Genomic DNA, 27,945 nt, shown 5'->3' on the forward strand with positions numbered 1-27,945 from the left:
TTTCATACTCAATAAACCTTTTTTTTTTAATCTCAACAGCAAGTTAGCTTATGTGTGGTCAACATCAATGCAGACAGAAAACTGGATTTCTATTGAAAGATAGATGTTTATGATTTATCAGCTCAGCAGGAGGTGAAATTGTTACACTTGGAAACATGTCCACTAGAATCTTCATGAGTTTAGTCTTCAACTAGAGAAATATTGCTATAATACTTTAAAATGGCATTCACTGACTGACAAACAAGAAGAAGAAGAAAAAACTAATAAAGAAGCTCCAAAACTCCACACAGTGGGTAGTACAGGGAAACTTCTGAGGGACTTTGGTTTTGTACCTTTTTAAAACCTGGCTCTACTTTCTTTTAGAAGAAAAATCACATTAAAAAGAAGAAAGGTTATCATTATAAATGATAAAGGGGTTCAACCATAACAGAATGGCTCTATTCAAACTCTTCATTTCAACTGAAAAAAAAAAAGAAGTAAAAAGGCACACTGAACACTTCACATCCAACACAAATGTTTCATCCCGGTGCAAAGTGGGATTCTCTACACCTCTAATCTGTACAAAGTGTTACTCCATCCTGCAAATTCAACAGATAAAGTGTTCATCTGTCTGGGGTTTTCTCTGAAAGAAATGTGTTTTGTGTCCATTACTGGTGAGGAAGAGAGAGGAGAAAGATGTTTCCTACAGATTGGGGCACGTTTCATCTGCCAGGAAACAGAGGAGCAATACAAACCTTTTCCCACCTTGGCCTCCTCCTCTCTGGCTACATCTCTTTCCCCTTCTTTGTCAAAGTGCCACAGTTTTAGCTTCCACAGATCATCCTGTCGCCCAAGTGGACTGAACATTGACAGAATGAACCACAACAATCATTCAAATCTTCTCTTAAAAAGGCTAGAAACAAAAATACACACCTAATACTCATACACTGTTGGGCTTTTAGAATTATATGGCGAGTGTATGACCACGTCAACATGCTAACTAGCGTGTAATACAGCCATGAGACCTGATTGGCACCATCTCATGTGCAGTAGCTACTCAAATTATTATTATTTTAGTATTGAAATGGTGACTGACTCTACATTTGCTAAACTGACTACAGCTGGATGTACTGATATCAAAAGCTTTTTCTTTTTTTCCTGAAAGACATTTAAATGCCTTAAAACATCTCAAAATGATACCATAGTGCTAAGTTGCACTCAGAGAAAAGACACAGTACAGAAAAAAAGTCATGTGATTCAATAAAAGTGGTGGGATTTCTGAGCAACAGTCAGAAAAGTGAATACGGGGGCCCTGAGAAACTCTGAGGCGTAGACTTTCCAGGATTTTCATCTGGCACAGCAAATATCTACTGTGCTGATAACGTGATTAAAATCATATTATTGGTACCCATTATCGATTTTTCTTCGATTCAAAGTGCTCAAATTTGGGGTATTCGGACTGGAATCATGTTGTCGGAGGTTCATAGTTCAAGTGGTGCATGACATAACTCTCAACGCGACATCAGATCATCTAGATTAAGGTGAAACGCAAGCCCAGGTGGATGCGTGACGCCTATTCGCGGAATCTACATTCTTTTCTGTTGTGACCTCCCGTTACATCACACGTACCCGGATGTCTGGTGTCATTACCGCAGCAACCGCTGCAGATTCAGCCCAATCAGAGCTGATCACGCTCAAAAAAATGCACGAATGGTTGGCCCTGAAGATCAGATTAGAGGAGCTAATCTGATCCGCCTGCGGTCTGAACGAGGATATTTTATCTCAGTTCTTTCTCCACTTAAAAGTGTCAAAAAACCAAAAGAAAACCCAAAACATCTTGGTGTAGTTCGAGTGGAATAAATGATCTGATCTTGTCGCCGACTCACTCCGCTGCCAATCAAACGTAGTCCAGTGTCGGGCGACATTCTGCCGATGTAACAGCAACCCCAACGTCCGAGAAGAAATCGAATGCAAACCAAATAGGGGGCGGAGGGTGGTGGTGTGTGTGTGGGGGGGTCATTTTACCGATGAACACCGATGAATGAGAGAACCTCACAGGGGCCTGATCAGAGCAGACATACAGTGTTTGTCTTTTTCAGTAATAACAAATAATGTGACAAGTCTGAAATATGAACTGTGCAAACATAGTTTCACACGCGCGTACACACACACACACACACACACACACACACACACACACACACACACACAAGCTGTCTCCAGGCGTGACCCTGCTCTCTTCCAGGGCGAACGAGCGAGAGATTATCTATTGGTTACATCATCAGCAAATGACGTCACTCCTGACGACACGGAGGTCCCTATGAACCAATCAGAGTTGGCCGAACAGGTGAGGCTTCTATTGATAATCGCGCTACGTTAATATTGCTTCAGTATTGCCACAAAAATAGAACAACAGACCTTCTAGGCTACTTCTCAAACAAAAGCACATTGATTACTCCGGCCCTCATTTATCAGGCAGACCCAGGACCCACAATTCAGCTGTCGCCTGGCAATTATCCTAGTCTGGATGCATGCGAGTGTGTGTGGTTGGACAGAAAAGTGGAGCGACGGTTCAGTAGTGTCAGAGAAAAATCGGGATCAGTAGTTATAAAGTTACAGGAAGAAGCTTAAAGGTGTTTTGATTGTCACACGACCACAACAAAAGTCTTCAGCTACAGAGGTCAGAGTCACTTTGCTTTCCTTAATGACTCATCAAACGCGGCACATATACAGCGTATAACTCACACCTGCAGACCTAAAGGGCCTATCTATTTTTTGTTGTGAACATTTTGATGAATGCTGTAAAGAGAGCTAAATATTAGTGTTGAGACAGTTCATGAGTAAAATCCAGCTAGCGTGTGGGACGAGTGGACACAAAGGATTTGTGCCACATTAATTTGTGGTCCTGTCAATGTTGCCGTGATAAATGAGGGGTGTTTGCTCATGTTCATTTTTCCCTTCTACTGAAATGGGGGGGGGGTGCACAATTGTTTCATGAACCAGTCTATTGTCCTATTTTAAATCCAAAAAGCACCGCCAGCCATTGTCCATTCATTCATCTGAGAGTCTGCCCTCAATTAGTCCACATTGAAACCATTTCAAGGTGAGCTGCTGCTCTGGCAGCCTCCGGGATGTGAGGCGCTTCATCCTCGGACAGCACGGCGCGCTCCTTGGAGAGATGGCACAACAACTGTGACAGCAGCGACCTCGCCAAATTAGTGGGGTGAAGCTTGGGTCTGTGCCGGGCTGTCCTCGCCTCGCAGAGGTGACGAGGACAGAGGAAGAGAGGGAGAAAGGGAGGAAGCCTAGAAGGGAGGATTTTGGTAGAAATTTTGTCTGAGGTTCATTACAACTAAGAAGTTTGTAGCACTCATACAAAAACACTTCTCCTTCCCCGTTGCTATGCGCGTAGCCTCCGCTTACGTCTCCGTTCTCTCAGCTGTTAGCGTGAGTTCCTATCGCTTAATACTGCGGCATCCACTTCAGTTGACCATGACAAAGCCGTGCTGAGAATCCACCGTCTCCATCATCTCGCTGTCCAGGAGGGAGCCCAGGCCTTCCGACTGCCCGGGACTGGACAGGACCCCGCCCATAGCTCTGGCCTCAGACTCCACCAGAGCGGGAGGCGGCAGCAAGCTGGGGTCTAACGGGAACCCGTCCTGCTCTGAGAGAAGAGCCTCATTTGGAAGCCCTAAAACCTGCTGCTCACAGCCTGCAGGGTAGCAGAAGCCCAGCCCACCGGCTGAGGCGTCGTGAGGCTGGGGATTGTGGAGGTGCTGGAGGTGGGATCCAGGCAGCAGCTGCTGGGTGTAGTGGTGGTGGCTTGGGCTCATGTAGGAGTCATAAACCAGTCCCTCACCTGGTTCCATCAGAGGGCTCAGGCTGTGGGTGTGAGTGAAGGGCGGCGAGGCCTGGGGAGTGGTCTGCTGCTGGGCCGGAGGCTGGTGGGTGGCTGACATGACGGGACCCTGAGAACTCTGAGACACCCCTGGCTCCAGAGGAGAACTGCCCGCTGGGTAGGAGCCTTCGGCTATCTGCATCTGATTGAAATGGGCCTGCAGTCCCATACCCTGGGACTGCTGCAGGTACATCCTCTTCTGGTTTAGTCTGTGGAGAGAACCATGAAAACCACTCAACAAAAAAGGAAGTAAAATTCTGTTTTTACACACATCAAAACCAGGAGGAACTTCAAAGAAAGAAGAACAAACTAAGGGTGTCAGTTGGAGGGACTAAATAACGGGAACATGAATGAGGGAACATGCGGCTTCATTCTATGCATTATTTATTGTTACTTTAAGATGTGAACAAAGCCGAATGAACATACCTGTGTTCCTGCAGCTGCTGCTCTAAACTTCGAGGGGCCTCTTTACAGAAGAGCTGGCAACTAGCAGGACTGTTTGCCAAGACGTTGGCCTGGTGGGCAGAAGAGAAATTTGGGGCTGACCACCCTGCTTTCATTGTCACTGATTTATGGTGACGCGAGTGGTGTCAGACTGTACCTGTAGCCTGTGAGTGAGGTACTGGGTCTCCAGGCTCTGTCTGCGGGACAGCAGAGGTGGATGCGGCCCACCCTGGTATAAAGTCAGGCCTTCCTGCTGCTTGGACGCCTCACCCTTTAGTTAAACACAAAGCATTTAAAAAGTTGAACCTGCGCAGGTGGTAAAGTGAGAATAATCCATCATCTATCATCATTCATGTGTTGCACACGCATGCGAGGAGATGCGACGATCCCAGATCCCCCCAGTGTTGGCTAATCTAAATAAAATCTAAAAGTGTCAGGGCCTGGATGTTTCATCACGTTGCCTAACTGGATTATCCAAGCTATCTCCTGCCCAAATGCCTCAGCGATGACTGAGCGGCCAGCTGCTTTTGTGTAAATGGCGCGTACCACTGGGATTAGACAGTAGTTAAACCAAATGAAAGCAAATTAAAACGATGATGGGGCCACAGTATCATAATCGACAAAGAAATGTGTAATTGTATTATACGAGATTGACAAACCAATGACAAACAACCCGCCCCTCAAACCAACCGGATGTGTGTGTGGATGAGGATGTGCATTTTTTGTGTATTCTATGTGTATCTCTGTGTGCAATAGCAGTTTTGGCCCATTCAGTGCCAGTCACTACCATGAACTCAACAATGGCTGCATTCACTTTGGCCTAGGCTCCAGGCCCCAGTGGGAAGGGAGACAGTAAACAAACCACAGTTGGCTGCCTCTCTTGGGGTTACACAACAGCCTGGGTGCCTGATTTCTCTCCCCCCTTTGGCGGTCATGGGGTGAGGGCAAATGAGTTACTGAGAAAAGCTTCACTGGGTTTGAGTGGAGGGTTGTGTGGATGCTGACCTCCAGGAGGTTGTGCAAGTGGTGCTGTGGTCCCACGGGACTCATGGCCACCCCCTCTCTGGATCCCATATGCTCCACCAGCATCTGGACCTTGTTAAGCTCCAGGATGCCTTTGGTCCTTGCGAGGTTCTGGAGGTGCTGTCGAAACGCGACAAGACCTGAGAGCAGGAGAAAAAAAAAAGTCAAACCCAACATTGTGTATTAATCCAGACAAATCTCCTTCCGTTCTGACAGAAACAGCACTGAATTAGTTTGCACCTCCACTAATTTTCTAACTAAAAATACATTATAAGCAACTCTGTGTGTGCGCCTGCGTGTGTTTGTGTGTGTGCACGGGTTCTAGCGTCCATGTGTGTACGTGCACGGCAGCATGTGGCTCTGATGGGAGCCATTCAGTGGCGATGAGCTGTGGCTGCAGATGACAGGACCTGACTCACTGTGATGGTGGGAGTTATTTAAAACAAGACTTGGCGATCTGACGTAAAAGAATCCGCTGCATCCGTGCTCTCCAAAGAGGATTAAGAAGAATAAATATATAAATAACTGAAAATACCAACTGGGAACACCAACTGCAGGGCTAAGAAACTAGAGCGCGTTTTACAGCTGTAATTATAGTTTCCATACACACACAAACACACGACATAGCTGCAAGGAAAACAGAGAATTAGAAGTAATAATATTTAATATTTCCTCTAACACTTTGGCTTGCTTTTCGAGAAACATACAGCATGCCGCAACAGAAACCTTGAAGAAGAAGAAAAAAGCAACGTTGAGGGAGGAGAGGAAGCAAAATCAAATGGATGAAGAAAGGAGAAGGGGGAAGAGAGAAATATGTGGGCTGAAACCTTCAAATATCTCTCCGTGTTTCATAACATGAATCACCGCCGCAGTCGTCAGAGGGACTGAGAAAGGTGAGAGAAGGAAAGGAGACGAGGGAAAAACAGGGGTGTGAAGAAATGAGGAGGGGAGTAAATGACAGAGTGCAAATGAGGCACTGTTAACGGGGAGGTAGTGCATAGGAGTGTGTGTGTGCGTGTGTGTGGAAGGTGTGATGCGGCAGTTGAGAAGGGACGGTGTATCAGAAATGAAAAGCGCTTCTGTGCAAAGGTGAAACGGTCAAAGTTGCTTTGTATTACCAGCAACCAAGACTGAAACTACAAAATTTCTTCTATAGGAATAACTTTTCTCTGTCTGTTGATGGGCTGCACAAAATGGCCTGACAGTCTTTTACCAAAAATACAATAGGCTTTTGCTCCCCAATTGACTTTGCAGTCTTTTTATCGTGTCATGTGAGCATAGTGACACACACGCACACACACACACACACAGACCATTGAAAACAGCATCCCTACGAGGTGGTGTGTGTGAGTATATTCAGGAAAACTCGACCGATCCATTATGAAGATGGTGTTGTGAGAGTTCAGGGTGATCTGAAGGAACGAGCACATTCATTGATAAGTATTCCTGACCTTGAGTGAGGGAGGTGTCGGAAGCGCGCCGTCCTTCTCTGAAGCTGATAGGAGAACGGTTGTGCGTCTCCCTGTGCTGGGAGGTGAGGGCAGCCATGGCTGGGTTCGGAGGCCGTGCGCTTAAGAAGGGTGAAGGGGTGACGGTTTGGGTGGAGGTGCTTGATGAGACCAGTTCACTGAGAGAGGGCGGATCCTCCAGCAGGCCAATGTCGCTGTGCATGGAGCCCATGTCGTAGCCCATGTCCGAGTCCACGCTACCCATGGAGGGATTGTGACCAAGAGTGAAAAATTTACCTAGCGGTTAAAAAAGTAATCAATTTTAAGGTGGTGATTGCAGAAAAATGACATTGCTTCCAGCATTAAATCAATATTCAGGTATCTGACCTTGATTTGAAGGACCTGGCTGGTTGGTCACCTCAGAGAGGGTGTGCCTTCGCTGGCCAAACCGTGCCGTCTGATAAGCAGACAACAAATGGGGTGGGTCCTCCTCAGCATCGGGCTCCTCGGTCTCGATGCCCTCATCAATTGAAGTCTCCATCATGTTGCTTGGCGATGACGTGGAGGATTTGCGGAGGACGGTGGGGGGAGGTAGAGGGTCCATCAGACAGCCGTTCACCTTGAGGGTCGAATAAAAGGGGGAGAAAGAATGAAAATGACAGCGTCCGGCGAGGAAGGAAACAGCAGCAAGTTAATCAAATCAGACATCTTTAAAACACTCAGATGTTGATTTTATATAGAGAGTGTGTATCATTGTTAGCGCACGTAGACTGGGTGTGTGTTGGCCTCGAGTTAGAGGGTGGGGATAAAGGAATGCAGACCCAGGAAGTGTGCATGCACACACACACACACACCACACACACACACACACCACACACACACACACACACACAGACGGATCATCTGCATGAGTGGTCTCACTAACAGGGAAGCTTAGCGTTCGCCTCGAACACACAAACTTGCCCAATTTCCCATCTGCTTTTGAGAGTGAGCTGGGACAGGAATGCTGTTACTCAACTCAAAACATGCACACCCACACACACCCACACACACACACACACACACACTCACACACAGAAACCCGAGAGGAAATGACACTGACAAACAGATTATGGTGGGAGATCATAAGGAGTTGTGTTCGCTATAAAGACGAGAGAAGCAGCTGAAGAAAAACTGTTGGCTGACGGGTAGGAGGGTCAAGCTGGCCCGAACATCTTCCTGTCCATGTGTGTTCACAGATTTGCATGAGGTCACATCATCCCAGGACAGATTGCATAACCGGGCTCCATTCACAAAGCACAGACACCGTCTGCGAGTCTCTCTCTTTTTCCCTCCAAATGTGCAATGACACAGGGTCACGGCTCACTTATATAAAATCCAACTTTTTTCTCTAGAAAAAAGGAGCGAGAGAGATGGAGGGAATTCTTGAAGGAAGGTTCTGCATATGCACGGGTGTAGCCCTGTTGGTGTGTGAGGCCATACTCTTACAACACCGGCGTCTGCTCGCAATAGTCGGTCAGGAAAAGGTCACCGGCTGGCAGAGATAAAGAGGGAAAGTACAGTGCCTGTTTGCATGTCTTGCTATGTTTGTGCGAACACATTTTGGCATTAAATCAGCTTTGCGGACATGCTGGCTGAGCTTTAAAGGTCTTGAGCCCAGGCGGTCAGGCTGAGCATACGTTCTGCGTAATTTAGCCATCGCAGATCGTGTAGTGCAATATCCTGGCTTGTGGGAATTGTTGCCAGAAACTAGTCTGCATAACCTGACAGTTGCATCTGTTTCTCTGTGTCACACAAGAATTTATTTATTCTTCTATTATATTTATTTGACTCTGTATTCTGCAGTAGATAAATCTCCCAAAAGTTGAGAAGCTGAGGATGCTTGATTTAGGTATAATTGAATGGATCCTCACACAGTCAATTATGAAGGTTAAGAAACAAGACACACATCACTGACTGACTGACAGGACTGGTGCAGGTTTAACCTTGTTCCGTGTCCTCATGTTCTGGCTTTGAGGGAGTAAACAGATTGAAAATCTTGTTGCTATAGTGTCAAACCCACAGCATATGATCAGCCTTAGCTGGGATGGTTGAGATTAGGGTAGAGGGTGCGCGTATGCGCGTTTATAAGCTGTGGAGGATAGACAGCTGTCCTGCCTTTGATGCAAGTGCTGGGTGAGTTCTTACATAAGGGAACGGGTCAGCTGCACCCTGGCAGGTTGACAGCTTATTCATTCGCGCATGCACACAGGCTCATACGGACGTTTCTGATTTCAGAGTGAACGAATGAGCTCATCGATCTCTGTTCAAGTCACGGCCCAGAATCATTTTAAGGGAACACTCTTGCATTTCCCAAACTAAAAAAAAACTTGACGCTACAGTAAACACAAACAGAACAACCCAAAACACCACAGGACCTACTTTAGGTGTGTTTACATCGTCCACAGTGAAGTTCTGCTCCAGAGAACATGCAGCCGAGGGAAATGCAAACACGTCGGAAGAAGCTTGGGGCACAGCAGAGGAACGCAGCAGACGGACACCCTGAGGGTGCAACCCCACCTGGGTCAAACCACTGGTGGACTGCAGAGGAAGAGGAAACAAAGGACATCAGATTTAGAGTAATAACAACTTTCACGATAGGCCAACTATGTGATGTGCTGATGTGAGGTTTTTCTTTTTTAATTATCCAAATTAAAAATTTAAAAAGCAGAGGGAGGTGACAATTGAAACAGAAGAAAGGAGTGAATCATGTAAATGAAGGCTAAGATCAGTGAATGAAAGGTTTCTGCTTCTTCTGCTTGTCTCTTTTTGCAGCCCTGAATACTGGAGCTTTGATCAGAGAACCGTGGATGTATATGCTTCTCCAGGAGCCTTTGAAGCCTCCGCACGCACCTTGACAACTGTCTGTTCAGCAATGGTGCTTGGTCGTCGCTGGCGGGCGTCGAGCCGCTGTTCCACGGGGAAGCTGCAACGATGGGCCTTGAGCCGCTCGACCAGCAGGTAGTAGATAGCAGCAAAGTGGTTGTAGCTTTTGTTCTGCAAAGACTGTGGGATGAATGACAGTGGGATCAAATGCTATTTCAACCAACCTTAACAAGATTTTCAATACTTATTTGTTGCCATTTCCATCCTGTTTGCTGAACTATTATTAAATACACTCACAAGGAACAAAAACACACGAGGAAGGTCCCATGCCTGAGTTTGCTTAGGGCTTCTGAATATACAACAAGAAAGAGGCCCTTCTTCTTTTTTTATATATATAACTGGAATCAATTACACTGTGCAACCCTGACTGTTAAACATTAACAGTGACAGAAAGTGTTGTTTGTTTTAAGCATGATACAGGCAAACATAACCATAATGCAGAGAGATTGCTCTTTACAGTAGAAATGTCCTGTATTGCACACATCAGGTGGTTTTGACCAAAGATTTATTTTGGCTACTGGTACTGGTATTTTGGCTACTGGTAGCACGACTAACCTCTATAGTTTTGTGCTGGTCAATGCCAAGACTATGCATCAGGCGGAGAACTTGTTCGCTGTACTCCCCGATGCCTGCTTCACCCTCAGCAGATAGAGGCTGCTGGTGTAGAACCGGCCTCTGCACGGGAACGTACGGAGCCATCCACTTGTGCTGCTTGATCTGGGCCACAGAGAGGCGCTTTGATGGGTCCAGCACCAGCATCCTGCGAATCAGGTGCTCACAGTCTAAGAGAGGCAAAAAACAACATATTACTGGTCGGCAGACAGAGGTTTACAGACCACCTCTAAATTCAGCTCACTACTTAAGAAACACATATAAAATCTGCAACAAATCCAGGCATTAAAAAGGAGTCATCGACTCGGGGTTTAACGTGTGATAAATATTTAGCTTTTTGCTCTGCCTGGACTTCTGAACAGTGTGTTTCTGGCCCACTCCTAATGAGCGCCTCACCTCGAGTCAGTGGCTAGATGAGTTTGACGTCAGACACAGCTGGGCTCTTAACAGGATTAGCGCTCCCCTGAGTGTGTTGCTTTGGTTCCCTCAGTCCCTACTGTCTGCACTGCATTCCTGCCTGCCACACGGCAAATTTACTCATACATCCCGCTATAGTCGTAAAATAAAAGCCACCCATATCTGCCCTGTTTAAGTGTAATTTAAAAGGTCAGGCTAGATACAACTGAAATTGTGTGCAGAGCGACAGTGATCCTCAGCATGTGTTGGATTTAAATATTGTTTTTTCCTAAGGCTCCTAGAGTAAACAGTCTTCTGAAGGTCACTAATGTCATGCTTTCTGAGCAACAAAGACCGTAGCAGTTCATGATTCCAAGAACAGGGTTGCCTACAGCTTCTTTCTCAATGTCCACCAGGCCAACATCTGCTTTTATTGCATCTTTTGCTAACTTGATCCCCCCCCCCCCCCCCCCACACACACACACACAATTATGTGGCACAACCCTGCACTTCATCTTAGCAACGGTGTGTGGCTGCTTAGTTACAACCTGCTTCCAATACATTTAAGTTTGTTTTGCCGGGGCCAGAAGTTACTCAGGTTCTGCTCATTGCTGCGGTGGTGTTTATAGCAACCGCTGAAGCAGGCAACATTTCTAAAGCTGCTACCCAACAGAGACTTCGGGCTATGTAAAGAGGCTGCCGCTGCAGGAGCATCTAAACTCTCGGGCTGATTGATTGACACACAGTTCTCAGCAATGACTTAACCACTGAACCATCCCAGTTAACACTTGCTGAGTCCCAGTGGTGTAGCATTACAGCAACGAGGATTGAGGAGATGAAGGAGGGACCAGATGACATTTTATCAAGCGCAGAAGCGTCAGATGTCCCATTGAACAGTAAACATAACCCTACCTGATAAATGTTCATAAATTAAATTACAGAAAAACCACCAACGTGAGCGCTGAATCGATGTGGCCAAAAAAGCAAGCCATTGAATGAATCTCCTATACAGATAAACTGGTTGACTAAAACATGAGTTGGCAAAGTACTAAACAATTGTGTCACTAGTCGCTAAGCCCAACAGTTTTATGAGATCATTAGCTCAGTTATATAATAAAAAAATAAGCAGCATTTCTTGAACACAAGTAACATGTTTTAAACAATAGTTTCATATTTTACTAGTTTTCTTAGTTAATAAGGAGTTCAACTGGTTACTGATCTGATGAAGTAACGCTACCAGTGCTTTGCAACGCGGCAGCAGCAGAGGGGTCATTATTATCTGTCATAAAATTAGGACAAGGTTGCCACAGTCGTGGAGCAGAAACCCTCGATAGATTTTTTCTATGGCAGAAAAACTAAATTGATGATGGATGAAGAAATCAGCACATTCTGTTCTCTTGGTTGGGGAACAGAGGCTGGACTGGGGTTTGGGAGGAGGGTCGGAATGTCAGTTTGGCTGCTGCGCTGATATACTCCTGCACTCCCTTTATGTCTTGAACAGAAAAAACAAAAAAAATCTGGTGGACTAACAGACCACACCCTCCCGTAGAGTAACGGTTACAGGCTCGCAGATGGGATACGGGAAAAACAAGCCCAAGAAAAAGATGGGGCCAGGGAGATGTCTCGGCGATAAAGTGAGTCAGAAAGATAGACAGAAACACTCTCCTCAGAGACAGACAGGCAAGCTGCTGCAGGGCTTCACTGGCTTTTTCCTGGGTTACATAAACTGCTCCAGATCTGGACTTAATCTGCTGGCAGTTAGCTGGTCCAGCTGCAAACAGCAGGGCTTTGCTGGGCTAACCTGACTCACCCTGTGGCCAAATGACTGCACAAATACACATATTACCTGGGTCTTCTTCCAATAGATACACAACTAATAACAGGACAAGTTCCTGCAGCCACAGCATCAATGACGGGAGCCTGGTGACTAAGACTGGAACGGGTCTCATAAATACACTGGGCGCACATAGATATAGTGGAATGTCAGCACAGCGGGGGGCGGATGATGGCGCAATCCCAACATTATTCGGTGGCTCACATCGCAGGGAGTCTTTGCTTACCTTCAGTCATGAAGTAAGGGATACGGAACCTTCCTTCCAGGACTCTCTGTCGGAGTACAGGCAGAGTTGGTCCATCAAATGGTAACGCACCACACACCAGCACGTACAGCACCACCCCCATACTCTGAACAGGAGAAGATACATAAACACATGTCAGAACTATCCAGATTTCATTTCATTTTTATTTTTAACACAACCAAATAAATCCCAAAGTGGTGTTCTTCAGCATCTCACCCAGATGTCCAGCTGTGGTCCCTCATACTGCTGGCCTTCAAAGACCTCTGGAGCAGCATAAGGTGGGCTGCCACACCATGTGGCAAGAGGCTTCCCAGGTTGAAAGAAATTCCCAAATCCAAAATCTACACGGGGGGGAAATCAAAAACAAGGTGAGGTTGTGGGGATACGAACACCAAAGTTTGATAAAACCGCTCAGGTCATTTCTCATGAGACACACAGAGGAAAGGTCTGACAAAAGGTGATTTGGGTCTTGCTGCGGTTTCTGAATGCCTCCATGGGGTCTGCAGCTTTCGCATAATGTATTATGTGATCAACATTTTTGTACATTGAGGAAATGGGTGTTTGTATGACATCACCCGCTCTGGAGATGGACATGAGGTCATCGGTCTCGTCCTTTGATTGGCCGCAGTGTTGAACAAAAATTGGACTTGATTTTTCGGGGGTGGGGGGGCAGGACAGAAAGGTCCAGCTTACTCATGCAAAATACACACTGCTGAGTAATTCACATCTGGGTTTAATAAAAATGAAAGCTGGAGCAATATCTACCAAATTACACAGAGTTCAGTACCAGTACAACCCATCCGGACCCTCCCCCCCTCCCGTAGCTCAATGTACAAAGGCTAAAGCTACACAGAGTTCACGATTATCTCCGACTTTCACAATTTAAAATGGGGCCTCATCAGATTGTGACAGATGATGGCTAGAAATAATCCACGCTTAGATGGCTCATTGTCAGTGGGATGCTGTTGCTGCTGCTGCTGATGGTGTCATAAGACCCAACAGAAGCGCTTAACCCTCCACTCCCTGCCCTTTTCATCCCATAATTTGAAACACTTACGTAAACTAGTAAAAAGGCCTCACAATATAAATACATAAAACTGATTAAAAAACCAACCCTGTTACATAATGAGCCAGAGGTGATTTGGGCTCAAGCACAAACAGATCACTGCGGGCTCTTATCCAGATCCTCAGGGCCGAAACGTCACAGTCACGCCGGTAACAACCAACCTCAGAGCGACAGCCACGTTAATTTATGAGGCCACAAACCACATCCCACGAAATAATGATCAATCATTTAGGGCAATATACTTGGTGATGTGATAATAACGCATTTTTGCAGGAGTCAAAACAAACCAACGCAGGCAGCACGGAACTGAATTTATTTTGGAAATTCTTAAATTTGTATAGTGTGCAAAGATACTACAGTGTATTTTTGAGAGATTAGCAAAGTACAGATTTCAGGTGCTAAACAAAGTGCAGGAAATCACCTGTGTTCATGCGTTTAGTGGCTGAGGTGCAGGTGGCAGGTTGATGTAAAAGTGGAGCTGCGGAAGTATGTTTGCTGTCTGATGCTGCTGTGACGGTGAGAGGCGAGATGCAGGCGGAGGAGAGAGTGCAGCTGGTTTATCGGCAAGAACTGTGACCCATTTCACGCAGCTGAATACTGAACAGACTGGCTGACGTCAAACAGCCCGGCGCGGCAGGCGACTAGTGGCGCTCAACAGGGAGGGCGGGGTGAGGGAGCGCGTGTGTGCGCGTCCCGCACAACAGCTTTAGCACAATATGATCCTAAAGGCGTCACTGTGGAACACACTCCGGCGTATGGAGCTGTGTGCTTGTGTGAGTTTGTGACTGACATCATGGGGTAGGACGAGGATGGCAGCTAGCTGTCAACATTTGACAAAGTCTTTCTTTATTCATCTCTGGTGCTGTAGGGTCTCTTTGTGTCCATGTTTGCAGTGTGTAACCAAAGATTTCACCCCATATCCAGACTGGAAGCCGCATTATTCGCAAACTGATTTCCTGATTAATGGAATCTTTTGTCATTTTTATTGTGTATCATAATTCAGAACTGACCAATTCATCTAAATTGTACTGTGTATGAAGCATAGCGTAGTTTATGTCTATCTATCTTTTATATTTTCATGCATGTGTAAATACAAAAGATTGCAATAACACACCAAGACACGGTTGCATCAAATACATGTTGAATAAAAACTGGTTCTCTTTATTGTAATTATTCAATAAACTCAATTTCTGGATAAGTCTCTGAACAGGACCTTTAAAATAAATAAGAGCAGTTTGTACAAAAAAAATAAACGTACTTGACAAATTTATTTTAGCTACACATGTTTAACAAATTATTTAATCAAAAATGATTAAATGATTTTAAATTATTTATAACCGTTTACACTGTAAACATAGACATTTAATATAGTAAAAATTTGAATGAAGCCGGATTTATTTGTAGCCAGATTTATTCATCCCTGACAGGAGCTTTGTTCACGGGTATGAACCTTTTCTACAAGGTGCCCTTGAAAAACAGGATTTGTTTGTACTTAATACATTAATTAATTGGGCGTGACACACCTTTAAGGTTTGGAGGACTCTGAATGACATTTACACATCAGTGATGCTTCTATTCAAATGGATAATGAGCCGCAAATAAACAGCCAGCCAGAAGAAAAGCAGTGGGTGACGTGGGTCCTGTTCTTGTTGAAGCTGAATTTCACTTCTGCTTTTGTCATTTATCCTCCCTGCTCCATCTCCTTCAACTTTCCCCGACATAAAGAGGCCGTTTGAAGTAAAGACATGAAGAGCCCCCCCCCCCTTCCCCCCTTCCCCACTGTGGCTCTTTGCAGCCACCCTGAACGTGACCTTTCTTTGAATGGCCGCAGCAGCTTCAGCTCCACACCCTCTGACCGGTGCTGGTCTTTTGAGAGCCAGGAGATGTCAAAGGGCTGCAGGAGGAAGGCTGGACTGGGAGTTATGGAGCTGCTGAAGATCTTGTTTCTGCTCTGAGGACCTTTTATGAACTCTGATCTTTCTCAAGAGCTGTTGCAGCCCTGGGACATTTATGTTAATAAGATATCCAAAGGTAACCATGATAAATTCTCCACATTTATAGTATCTGTAAACAGGAATAACAGATAAATCTGAATGTGTTCCCTCATTGAGATAGCTTCCTGCCCGAGACTGCAGTCGTTTGTTAGAGAAATCTTTGATTCTCTGCTCTGATAAAGCAAATCTAATTACACTCACATTCAGCCTCCGCATAGAATGGTTCAGACTTTCAGAGATCAGAACCAAAGCCCCACTGACAGCTGATTCCTCAGAGATCAGCTGATCTACCTGTGATCAGCCGTCACTACGATGAGGGGAAAAAAGGCTTAATGAAGAGAAGGAATGCCTTGTTTCTCTTCCTCTACCGTTTCTGTAAATGCAAAGAACGGCCAATCGCAAGGGCAATGTGGATGTAATTTCAGGAAAACCGGAGGCACACACGGTGATTTATCACTTCCACCCACAGTGCAGGTTTGAGCGGACACATTTAGGGTTAGAAACTCACAAAGCCAGTGCTGGTTTATAATTAATAAAGGGACTAATGCTGGAGAGTAGCTGGTGAGAATAATGAGGGTGAAGTGGTGCTGAACAGAAGTTGGACGACTATTTTGACCCATTTGCATGCAAATACTTCCATATTTAAGTCATACACTTCATGTAACATACAAGTAGCCGTGTCTGTGTGTGTACGTGGGATCTGCACTGATGCATGTGTAGAACATACCTGACATGTGTGCCTCTCTAATTTCATGTACCTTGTGTCCAACCTGTCCTAGCATGTTGTGGTAAAGAACAGCACAGAATGTACCTTTGCTGCTCGTGTCCTTCCCGGAGACACTTTCTCTAATCACAAGAGCAGATAGGTAATGTTCTGTTCATTGTTTCCCTGCAAATCACATCTTCCATTGGCCGTGTCACACCAGGTTGTTAAAACCACGGCTGGCTAAATAACCTTTCCTTTCTTGGAAATGCAGTTTTTGCGAGCAGGGATGCAGGTGAGACGGATGAGTCCGAACCATAAAGAGGACTTTCTTTTTTTCTTTCTTTCCTCCTCCCACTTTTTAAGAACAATGAGTGGCTATTCCCTTCCATCGTGCCCATACACAAAGACATTATTCTCGCATTAGAACTCTCCAAGGAGCAGAGGTGGCCATTTTCCTTCTGCACGGTGATAAGTGAGTCGAGTAGTGTCTGGTATCCTTTCACACCTGTATTTTTAGCAGCCCTCATGCGCTTAGCTCACCTCAGACGTGTTTTAGTATCAGCATCTTAGAACAAAGCCTGAGATAATTCCCCGAATTATTGTCAGCCACGTGGACCTGCCAGCAGTATTTCCAATTTAGTAATTTGTGTTGTGGCCTCATCAAGCTAACAGCTACAGCGTCTCACAGACAACCCTCTAACCACCACAGTGCAAATGGCCAGGGCGGGTGTTTGTGGCGTTTGTCAGCGTTTTAAACTAAAACAGAGTCCTCCTTCTGTGTTGCTGCAGTACCTGCGATCTTGATGTTCATGTGTCCGTCCAGTAACAGGTTCTCCGCCTTCAGGTCCCTGTGGACGATGTTGCGGTTGTGACAATACTCCACCGCCGACAGGATCTGCCAGAACTTCCTCCGGGCCTCCAGCTCGCTCAGGCGGCCGTGTTTTGCCAGGTAGTCTGCAGCCAGACAGTGAACAACATGCAATGCGTCACATCGGAGGTATAAACAGACAAGATCTTACGTCAGTGGCCCTTTTATCCCTTCATTTTAGTGCGAGCTGCCGAGTTCCTGCTTCTAGTGTCTTGAGTCTATGCCTGCATGTGTGTACGTGTGTGTGTGTACATGTATAATGACTGTATACAGTGTACTGTTCCATCATGTCTGGAGGAGAAAACAAGAACTAGATTCCCCACTGACATTTTTCTCTTCTACTTCCACACCATTTAAGGCCATTCTCACCATCTTATTGTTCACCAGCTCGACAGGGTGTGTTATGGCATGTTTTTTTCTGCAGCGCGATGAACTTTGGAAAGTATGGTGTTTGTCACCGTCAGCGGGGCACCTCTTAACACCTCTCTGTCCAGATAGCTTGCAAACTCTTTAATTCACACTTTGCGGCAAACAAGATAGGGCACTCTGCTGGTTTTCCTTCCAGCTGGCGTGGATGCCGACCACCAACCGAACGTGATAACAATGCACAAGAAAAACAACCCAGCCAACAATAACTTTATGGCAGGGATTATAAGGAATGCAATTATCCAAAGAGCCACAAGTTCAACCTTATAAAAAGCTATTTTTTTAAGTTACAAGGAAGACATTCAATGCTTTTTCTTGTTAAGTTACCAGTTACATTTCTCCGATTTCCCCATCATCCCCTCCAAGATAGAGTCATTGACAGGACATTAGAGTTAGGGTTCTGTTGAGGAAAACAGGCTAAGTTGATTTCACAGCCCATTAATATCAAAAACATTCCACCATAAACTAAAGCAGTGGATTCTTACAGCGCAGTGCTGCATACCCTGGGGCTAAACTCATGTTTATGACCTAGAACTGACAAGGGTCAAATGTTTGTTGGGATAAAAATCATTATATGTTATATTGCCTACAGGATACAAATTGTAGTTTTAATCTTTCTTGAACTGCTGTTGTTTCCCTCTCTGAACCCTGATTAGACAGGGGCTGGCAGATTCCACGCGGGAGGCCGACAGGTGACGGAGGCACTTTTCATGTAACGCCGCTAATCAAAACACACACCAGGGAGGGGAATGTGTCGAGGAAGTCCGAGTATGCATCGAACACAATGAACTTTAAGTAAAGAAAGACTTTGTGATGTTTGTGACCCAATTCTGTCTAAATGGGAACATTTAAAGTCAGTGCACAAGATTTTTAATATTACATTCTTCTGCAGCGTGAAACGACTGAAACATAATTGTTCGGTCGTTTGCAGGACCTCTACCATGTTCCTGCAATATCCCCAGAACAGACATACAGACCCTAATGCAAACATTCTTTTTTTTCTATTCTTTTATTCTTATTTTTTTATTTTATTTTTTTATTAGAACTTGACATCCATCCTCATGTTTGCACTATAAAAAGTACATCTCAGATTTCCTTTTTTTAAAACTTATGACTGGTATGTTGCCTTGGTTTAGGCATCCCAAAAAGCCTGATGGAATCACTGTTTTATGTGATGAATATTTCCAGGACTGAGTCAGCGTAACAAGGTTACTTATATCAGTTGTCACTTTTATTTGGTCTCTCATACTGCTAAAAAGCAAACCAACTAAAAATAAATACATGCTCAGCACCATAACTCCTCACTTTGGAGAACAGCGACACTGTACAGCCTTCACATTTCTGCGGCACCTTTAGAAAAAATAAGATATTGCAATCTGACCAATCAAAACACAAACACGCAGGCAAAATGCAGCATTGTGCCTGGTGGATGGATGAGTAATATTGTACTGACACAACACTGGTGAGGGCAAAGACCTCAGAACAGTGAAGCATATGCCATTGCATTCTGGGAAAGCAAAGAGAACAAGTATGAATCATCGGGGTATTAAGGAATAGCTCAATAACCACTGTGTTCCACTTCTGCTGAGGGCTGGGTGAGGAGCTAAATCTCTTAACAGCTGCTCAGATTTGGAGGGGACAAACATCATGACTCGTTGGCTAGACCTCCAACTGGAACGCGGATCACACCACGGAGCGACATGGAGAGTGTGTGTGTGTGTGTGTGAAAAGGCACAGAGGACAGGGCACGAACACACACTGTTTCCATGTCGGGGACTGATCCTCGAACTGCTCCGCTACAACAGCCACTCTAAAGAGCACGTCTACGTGGGTGTTGATAGATGGCGGCGTATGAAGATTTAATACAGGCGTCCTCGGGGGTTCATCTGGGCGGCGGCCAGCTGGAGCCGAGCGATGGCCTTTCATCCAAGTTAGAACCCATCCATCCAAGATCAGCTGCGGCTGTTGGCGCTGACATTACTTCTATCCTGAACTCCTGGGCACCGCATGACGAGGAATTCAAACAAAAAATTTGCCTAATTTTACACCTTGCGGCTTTTTTGTCGAGCGTTATGTGACGAAGAGGAGGGAAAGAACGACACACCTGTAGATCTGTTTGACCTTCAAAATACTCAGGTGCATTCTGAAAACCATTCATTTTTCCCCTTTTGTTCTCTTTTGCCGTTTCCGGTCATCGGAATAAAAGCTGCCACGCCCAGCCACAGACATGTGCATAAACTGTAATAACAGCAGGTGTGAAGGATGCTTTACAGTCTGAAGTGTTTGTTTGAAAGTCCACCGTCTCCGTCTCATTCGCTATCCATCAGTCAGACGGGAGATGTGCACGAGTGATTCATCTTACTGCCAGCTATTATTCTCCCTTTCCTCTCTCTCTCTCTCTCTCTCTCTCTCACTCCAGCCGTGCTTTCTTAAATATGCATGCCCTACATTTTTTTCCCCACCACCTTACAGAATTCAAATGCATGTCCCTCGCTCGTGCCTGTTTCTCCTCTGCTTTATTTGTGGTTGACCCAATTTCCAGGTCGGATCCATCCTGCAGTTTGGAGACTGCGGAGGGGGAGAGTGTCTTCTATACAGACAGACAGACACAAAAGGCACACCAGCCAGCTAGCATGAATGCCTCTGCTTTGCCCATTGGAGTGCCCACCCACTCCGATTACGAGAATAGCCCGACTCTCCTCATTAGCAGCCAAACTCGGCATCTTTTGTTATCATTTGCTTGAGATGGATGGAGAAACAGGCGGGTATACTGTACGATACACACTTCCTGCTCTCCACTATACTATTTACAGCTCTGTGAGAGATCCAAAGACTCAGCCATTGTCTCGCTGATTCTCTGTAACCGGGCTGCGGAGAATCCGCAACGACTTCACATCTCACCGCCTGCTGGGCGGAAAAAAAAAAAAATCTGAGCGATTCATCAGGGTCAGAAAAGTGGATTCTCTCTTATTCTCCCTCGGGAGTCCAGCGCTGCAGCCTGTGTGTTTATCTGGCCACACATCGTGACATAATGACTTGATCCATCTCCGTAAAGTGCTTTTGGAAAACAGAAATGATTCGTTCCGGGGAGATTGAGCACTGTAATATTAGTCTAGTGCTGGAGCTGCCAGTCAGTATCTGTCTGCTTGTGTCGATGCTGCAGCTGATGATGACATATGAGTCTCTTACATAACTATATTACATTGTGCAATCAGGGCATTGGGGTTCAAGTAATCAGGACACAAAGGTTTTATAATCCCCTCCAACGATCTATGGAAAAAAATACATGTACTGCTGAAAACCAGGCCGGAGCATCATGATTAGTTTGTTAAATAACATGTTCGAAATTTGGCTCACTCTTCCGAGACAAGCAAACAGTCTGACTGGACTGGCTCTCGTCACTGATCAGGCCACAGTCGGTCATTCCCACTGCATTACTGTGTACGCTCCCCTTTCTGTTATTCCTGTAAATATTTCAGAAAGAATGCCTCACTTTTCCAAAAAAGCTTCACAAACAGTAGTGTGTCCCGATCACATTACTGCCACTGCATAAGTTGCCCGCAGCGACCCGCGGTGCGTAATGTACATTCACATGAGTCCGTTTCTGTTTTTTTCCTCCTTCCAGTGGTCTCTGGGTCACAGGAGCAGAAGTTGCTGCTGCTGAGTCAACATCACAAGTGGAACGGCGGCCTCTGAACCACACACACGTGCACAATGTAACTTTGGTTTACAGTTGGCCCACAGTGGCGTTCAGAGTAGATTTCTATACAATGTAGATTTCTGTACATTTCTACATTTGGATCTTTATGATACAGATTTCATCTTAAATGACTGCTGCATCAGAAGGTTGTGTTGTTTAGTTTCTTAACAAGTGAACAGCAACACTGTTCCTCTCGTCATGAGGCTGTGCAGTGAAATTGTAGATAAGACCACCATGTGCTGTGTACACTTTGGCCTGTATATGATCTCTTTGCATGCATTGTGTAGGGTAAAACCCTCATTTCTTCACCTTGCTTTTATATGTCCGAAAAAACAGAGTCAGTATGTTCAGCAGTTACCAGAAGGAGACAGGAGGGTCATATCTCAGAAGTTGCATATCAGATTATTGCTCTCACCTGTCCATCGGTCATGTGACCTTTGAGATCCAGGCCAGTTTATTGAGGCAGCAATGTAAATTCAAAAGGGCTTTGATACGTCCCTGTTTACCAAAAAGATTCCTGATGCCATACGGCAGATTTGTGCAACTGGTGCACCGAGGATGAAGCGAGCATCACGCCGCGTTTAAAAGGCAGAGAGATCACTCACCAAAGATCTCCCCGTTCTTCGCGTACTCCGTGACCAAGTAAAGCATGTTCTTCGTCTCCATCACCTGGGAGAGGGGGGGCGGGTGAAGGGGGAAGGAAGGAGGGACGACAGAGACGTGGAAGAGTGAATTATATATAGTAATCCGATAACCAGCATTATTACCAAAGGGAAAAAAAATAGTACTCAATTATTCACATGGCCTTCTGAAGAGAGTCTGGCATTCACAAAGTCAAGAGGAAAACAAAGTCCATGAATGGCACCGGCTCTAAATATGGAAGCCATGTAAGAGTACGGAGGCGGACAGCTGGTGTTGCCAAGTGGATATGAATGGTGCTCAAAAGCTCTCCATCCACATAAGGTGCAGTATTGTATAAGAGGAGAACTGATTTAGAAGCAGTAACACTTGGGAGATGAATAGAATTAAATGTGGTGGGCAGAATCTGGTGGAAAATAGGAGGATGAATCAAACACAGGGAGCCAGACATTCATACGAGAAAACCCACGCCGAGTGTTTAGGATCAATTTTCTATCTTTACGACTGACCGATTCATAGTTTTAGCTTATTTAAAGTCAGCAGTGTTCTGGGGTTTTTTTGGGTGTCGTTTTGTTTCAATGGTGTGGAGCTGGAATATAAGGACTGATGAATTATCCAACAAATTATTCTCCACAATCGATGCCAATTAGGAAAAATAACGGCAGCAGCTACGTGCTAACTAGCTTCATGCCTTGAATGTTACAGAGTCACTCGTTTCAGAACCCAATCTGGTCAAAATCAGAGAAGCTTTCAGGCCCTAATTTCTGGAAATGATGGATGAGAGTTCCATGGAAGAAACAGCATCAGCTAAGGTCGCTAAAGCAATCAAAGTCGCACGTTCACGAGAACAATTAGTAGCTGCCATTTTGACACTACTACGTGCAAGAGGAATAAAACCCTGACTAAGTCTGAATGTGTGTGTTCATGTAAACTGCTAGGGAAATCTAGGGTTTCCTTTATTTCTTGCACATTTTAATATTCCCATTCTCAGTTTTACTGGCATTTTCTTTGCTGCTGTCATCCGTTATTATTCAGCCATTTGAATAAAAATAAAAGATTATCCTGTTTGTCCTACTTTATGTCCTACTTTATTTATTTTAGCTTGGGAAAAAAATGGTGAGTGCGTTTGTTGTTCTGTTTGTGGGGGAATATGCATACTCCCCATGTTTTTGTCTGCTTGGAAATATCTTTGCTTGGAAACTATTTTGAGTCCCCAAGCTTATTTTTACAATTGAATTTTCTTTAAAGTAAAATACTAACGGAGATTAGCGTGAGGTTGATGTTCGAGCTGTACAGATTAGCGGAAAACAAACGGAAGTCAACATAAAGGCACTAAATTATAAAACCGGAAAGGAAATAGCCAATCGTCCTGACTGGAATGGAAAGACGGACCATTAGAAATAACGATACACACCAAAATAACACAGCAGTAAGTTGGAACACTGCCACGTGTTTGTGTAACGACGGCCACGCTTCACTCTACATGAATTTGCCAACAGCACCAAAAGATTTTTGCGATGCCAAAAAGGCTCATTTACACTTTAATCAATATTGCACAAACTCTATGATGCAAATAAAGTTTGGAACCGACGCTGGAAATGGCAACGTCGTCAGTGGAGCAAAAGCAGGAGCCACTAAGCGTCCAGGAACGCTCCTTTACAAACACGCCGGATGTGAATTGGACAGGCATGGACAGACAGAAGGTCTCATAAACATTTATATGAGCTTTCTTTCCACACTTACTGCTGAGTACAGCAGGTGGCAAAAAGGACATATTTACAGGATTTATTGCTCTAAAGACAACCAAGGACACATAACTCCAATAATGAACATGAAGCAAAAAAAAAAAGTGTCACTTTGCGTTTTTATATGCTGAAAAGGTTGAAGTAGGATTGAAACCTCTGACATTAACCTTAAAACTGAAGGAAATCTAAGTGGTGAAGGCCTGTGCGAATAAAGGCGCAATTAGCTGTGTAGCCTTCACGTGCATAGCTGTACATAGTGCTGACGCTCGGTGAGTCATTAACTACTTTGTCTTATCTTGAGCGACTGTCCAGTGGCCGCAGATTCTGCTAGGTAGTTATTTACCACTGCACTTTAACAATCCTGACCTGCAGAGAGAACATAGCACAGTGCTCGCAGGACTCAAATTAAGATGTGACGTACACAAGCAGTCATTGTATGAAAGGTCAAGTGAGAAATTATGCATTTATTTTGAATTTTTACTCATGTATGGCTGAAGATGGCGAGACAACAGCCTGCTGAGACATGAAGAGCAAGGGACACTTTGTTCACACGTTATGTCAAGGCAGCATTACAAGCTATTTAATTAACTGAAGTGGACTTTCAGCCTTTTAAGCATCCACTCAGCTCGTTGAACTTGGTCTAATATGGAAAATCATGCACTTTAGTATATTTCTTACAGTGGAAAACAGAGTGGGGAAACTTCAGTGGAAAAGAACAGCGTGAAGAAGACTGTTCCTTACAGACAAGAACAAGATCGGCCTGATTAATGATGCCGTCTCTCCGTTTTCACAGACTGACAACAGACAACCTGCTGGAACTCTATCGGGACACAAAGAGGCTTAAGCACACAAAGAGAAATGAATCACAAGACAGGGCCAAAACTGAATGATTAGTCATCTGGATAAACATAACATTCGGTAGCATCTCGCTGGCTTAGCGGCGATCGCATAGTGAATCCAGAGACTGACCTGATAGAGTTTGATGATGTGGGGATGGTCCAGCATCTTCATGATCTGAACTTCCCTGTAGATCTTCTCCAGGTTCACAGCATCCAGCTGGGTCTTGTCAATGATCTTAATGGCCACCTGCAGAGGGTTGGAGCATCAACAGTTTAAATGTAATCGTCACTTTCATGGTTAATAACACACACATGCACACACCTTAACACTCAAACAGACCCAAACAGTTATTTAATATGCGTCAAGAGGCAAAGGGAGACAGGGTGTTTCCAAGACGAGAGCTAAATACTTCAGGCTGCGTGCTGAAAACTCTGAAAGCAGTCCAAAAATTGGAGCCAAATAATGTGAAATATCACGTGTGGCTCCAGAAGAGGCAAACACGGACCGCTTTGTGTTTACAGGCGCACTCACAATGACACATAGATGTTTAAACCGCACGCCCACAACTTCAACACTCTGGGCTTTGATTAACGATGTCCGGCAGGTAACGAGGCAATTTTTAAAGTCGCTCCTTAAAGGCGTCTCATAAACAACATTTCATCAGCCCGATCTGCTAGCAAAGCTTTACGTGGGGGGAGCGGATTACTAATCACGCCACTGCAGATTTATGTAGGTTAAATCAAGACCGCGTTTAAGGAGATGTGGCAAATTATTAATAGATTATCCATTAGCGGGTGAGCCACTCAAAGTTGAAATTATGCCAAAAAGTCGTGGCTTTAAACTAGCAAGATTTTGTTTACAGCAGAGCCATCAGCCTGGACAACTGGGGGTTTGTTTTAATTTTTTTCTTTTCTTATGAAAATGGAAGACTCCAAAAGGTAAAATTGGCGTTAACCTGGGAGGTTTGGATGAATCTGTGATTTGTTTTTTTTTTTTTTACACATTTTAAATCAATTTTATTTAAAGCTAGCTGCATCTGCAGATGTGAAGTATTGGATGCTTTTATGCTTCTAGCACGCTATGTTATTATCACAGCACAGACAGGTGTGCAATTGGAGTTTAAATCTAGATATTTTAATGCATCTTCAGCTCTGTGGCATGAATTTTAAAATCACAGGGATTATAGGATGCTGCAATCTAAGCTAAACCAGTTTATTATTAGCTGTAATAACACAAACACATCCAACATATGGGAGATTTTTGCACAGTCAAGGAGACACAAGGCCATTTGAGGCCTGGTGAAATCCACTCAATAAAGAAGAACAATGTTGCTGAGTCAGAAAGGTGCATTTTTACTGGCTGGGCTGACAGACAGGACCACATGGGAAAAAGCCAACGCCATACGACCCCACAGGCTGCTGCAATATGTACCTAATGGCTGAGTGGGTCAGTAAGACGAGCTAGAACCGTGAGTAAAGTAGGTTATGCACACAACGGGAAAGCCTAGCGAGGATATGCAAAAACAGATGCACCAGATGCTGCAACACGTGTCTTGAAAGCGTCGGTGCCGCACCCGCAGGAGGGTGAATCCCACCGTTCACGGAGCTGTTGGCATCGCATGGAGACAAAACCAGACTCCAAACCAAGGACCAGGTTATTTACTGAAACTACCAACGGTCCTGTCTGCTGGATGAGGTCAACTTTTAAAGGCTGAAGGAGCAACTGTCACTCTTCACTAGTATCAGTATTTGTTCTCTCCGCCTCCTACTGCCCAGCTTCTGTGCTCACACACTACACGGTTCTTGCGTTAGTGTCTCTGCTGTCACAATAGAAAGTTGTGGCACTGTCTGGTACTGGTCGATAGGCCGAGTATAGAGAAAGACTTCTCTGTAGAGGGCTGACAAAACCACTCGGCGCTCAGTTCTTGTGTTGACAAAATTTAACTCGTTTCTCATATCAAGTCCTTTTTCATGCAAAGTACAGCAACCTGGAGCCGTGTCACTGGATTGCTGCATCCATCAATGCATGCAATAATCAAAATTTCCTTGCTGCAGTGCTCTTCCTGGCACATCCTGCAGAGCTGCGTGCACGGCAGCACCAGAAACTACCAAACACCATCATAACGCGAATTGCGTAATAGGACCACAGACCCTGACATTGTGCCTGGGCTGTTTTTGTACACTGGCGCTGACTGGTTCATTACCAGTAGCACAGGTGTACGATGCTGGTCTGAACACAGAGTGTGTGTTTACAGCGCGTGTTTCCCAGCAGCCCCGATGGTCAGAGCTCTTCCTGGCAGTGATGATGGCTGCAGGGGGTGAAAGGTGCAGGCAGTCATTGGTGCGCTACCTGCAGGAGCTCCACTCCGAGCCTCCGACAGAACCACGTGACCCCGGCAGGAACTCAGATCAAAGTTTCTACCAGCGCGTGATGTCGGCTCGTTTTCGATATCTTCTTCAAATACGCGAGGTGTCAACTTGTGGTCAAAAGTTATGTAACTCTGCCCAGCCGCAGCCTCAATTAGCATTTCGGCTAACTATTTCCCACAGAACACACTCACGCACACTCACCTCGCTCTTGGTTATGCGGTGTCTGGCGAGCTTCACGACGGCAAAATTGCCCTTTCCTAAAGTGCGCTCGATGTCGTAGAACCCGACTCGGACAGGACCCCGGATCTGCGGCTTCTGGACGCTGTCAGCCATGACCATGCTGTTCGGAGTGGAACTGTTTGTGGACGAGCTGAAGGTGGCGAGGCGAGCTGGGGACGCACGGGGAAGGGAGGGCGATAGGGGGGCTCCGCACACGGGCAGTTACGGAGAAAGACGAAGGGGAACCAAACCGCCCGCCGCCGTCTCTTCTGCCGCCGCTGCCGCTCGAAGCGCGTCCATCAAAAATCGACAAAGTTGGTTCCTGCGTCGCCCGGCCAGCATGAACGCCACTGTGGCTAAAGCTCTCCGTCAGTGTGGCGATACGAAGCCGGCCATTTGCTGCTGCTGGGGGTGGGTGGGTGGGGGGGTGTCACACCACGTTCTCAAATACAATAGGTCTGTAATATCACCGCTTGTGGTGCCTCTATCAGCTACACAGCACACGAGTTGACTTGCAAAGAGGCATCATGTTCTCCCGTTGACGTGTATTGACGTCAAAGCCATGGGGTA

The 27,945-nt window shown here is 45.3% G+C and overlaps 1 protein-coding gene and 1 long non-coding RNA gene across 3 annotated transcripts; one reads left to right on the plus strand and one right to left on the minus strand.

Moving 5' to 3' along the window:
• sik2b (salt-inducible kinase 2b) lies at window positions 1-27,859 on the minus strand. 2 transcript variants are annotated; one of them, XM_057050711.1, is made up of 15 exons: window positions 27,358-27,859; window positions 24,917-25,033; window positions 22,169-22,232; window positions 17,362-17,523; window positions 13,020-13,144; window positions 12,786-12,909; window positions 10,273-10,499; window positions 9,685-9,837; window positions 9,214-9,372; window positions 7,180-7,411; window positions 6,796-7,089; window positions 5,327-5,484; window positions 4,479-4,592; window positions 4,304-4,392; window positions 1-4,086 (listed from the first exon to the last, which is right to left on the minus strand). In XM_057050711.1, exons 1-15 carry the CDS (start codon window positions 27,493-27,495, stop codon window positions 3,462-3,464), a joined length of 2,781 nt encoding a protein of 926 aa, XP_056906691.1. In that variant the 5' UTR covers window positions 27,496-27,859; the 3' UTR covers window positions 1-3,461. The 2 variants fall into 2 exon arrangements, with proteins under 2 accessions (XP_056906691.1, XP_056906692.1); XM_057050712.1 differs by lacking the exon at window positions 22,169-22,232 and having other exon boundaries at window positions 27,358-27,382.
• LOC130535586 (uncharacterized) lies at window positions 9,271-10,596 on the plus strand. The gene is made up of 2 exons (XR_008953170.1): window positions 9,271-9,410; window positions 9,607-10,596. It is a non-coding gene; the product is annotated as an uncharacterized LOC130535586 (long non-coding RNA).
• Window positions 27,860-27,945: the final 86 nt, after the last annotated feature.

The sequence above is a fragment of the Takifugu flavidus genome, chromosome 12, assembly GCF_003711565.1.
Source record: "Takifugu flavidus isolate HTHZ2018 chromosome 12, ASM371156v2, whole genome shotgun sequence".
Taxonomy (NCBI): domain Eukaryota; kingdom Metazoa; phylum Chordata; class Actinopteri; order Tetraodontiformes; family Tetraodontidae; genus Takifugu; species Takifugu flavidus.

Excerpts from the sequence above, each read along its gene's own strand:
- sik2b (XM_057050711.1), bottom strand. The coding sequence starts at position 27,495 with ATGGTCATGGCTGACAGCGTCCAGAAGCCGCAGATCCGGGGTCCTGTC. Across the intron at positions 13,145-17,361 it reads CATGAACATCAAGATCGCAG|ATTTTGGATTTGGGAATTTC; the intron begins GTACTGCAGCAA and ends CCCCCCGTGTAG. Across the intron at positions 4,087-4,303 it reads CAGCAGCTGCAGGAACACAG|ACTAAACCAGAAGAGGATGT; the intron begins GTATGTTCATTC and ends TTCTCTCCACAG.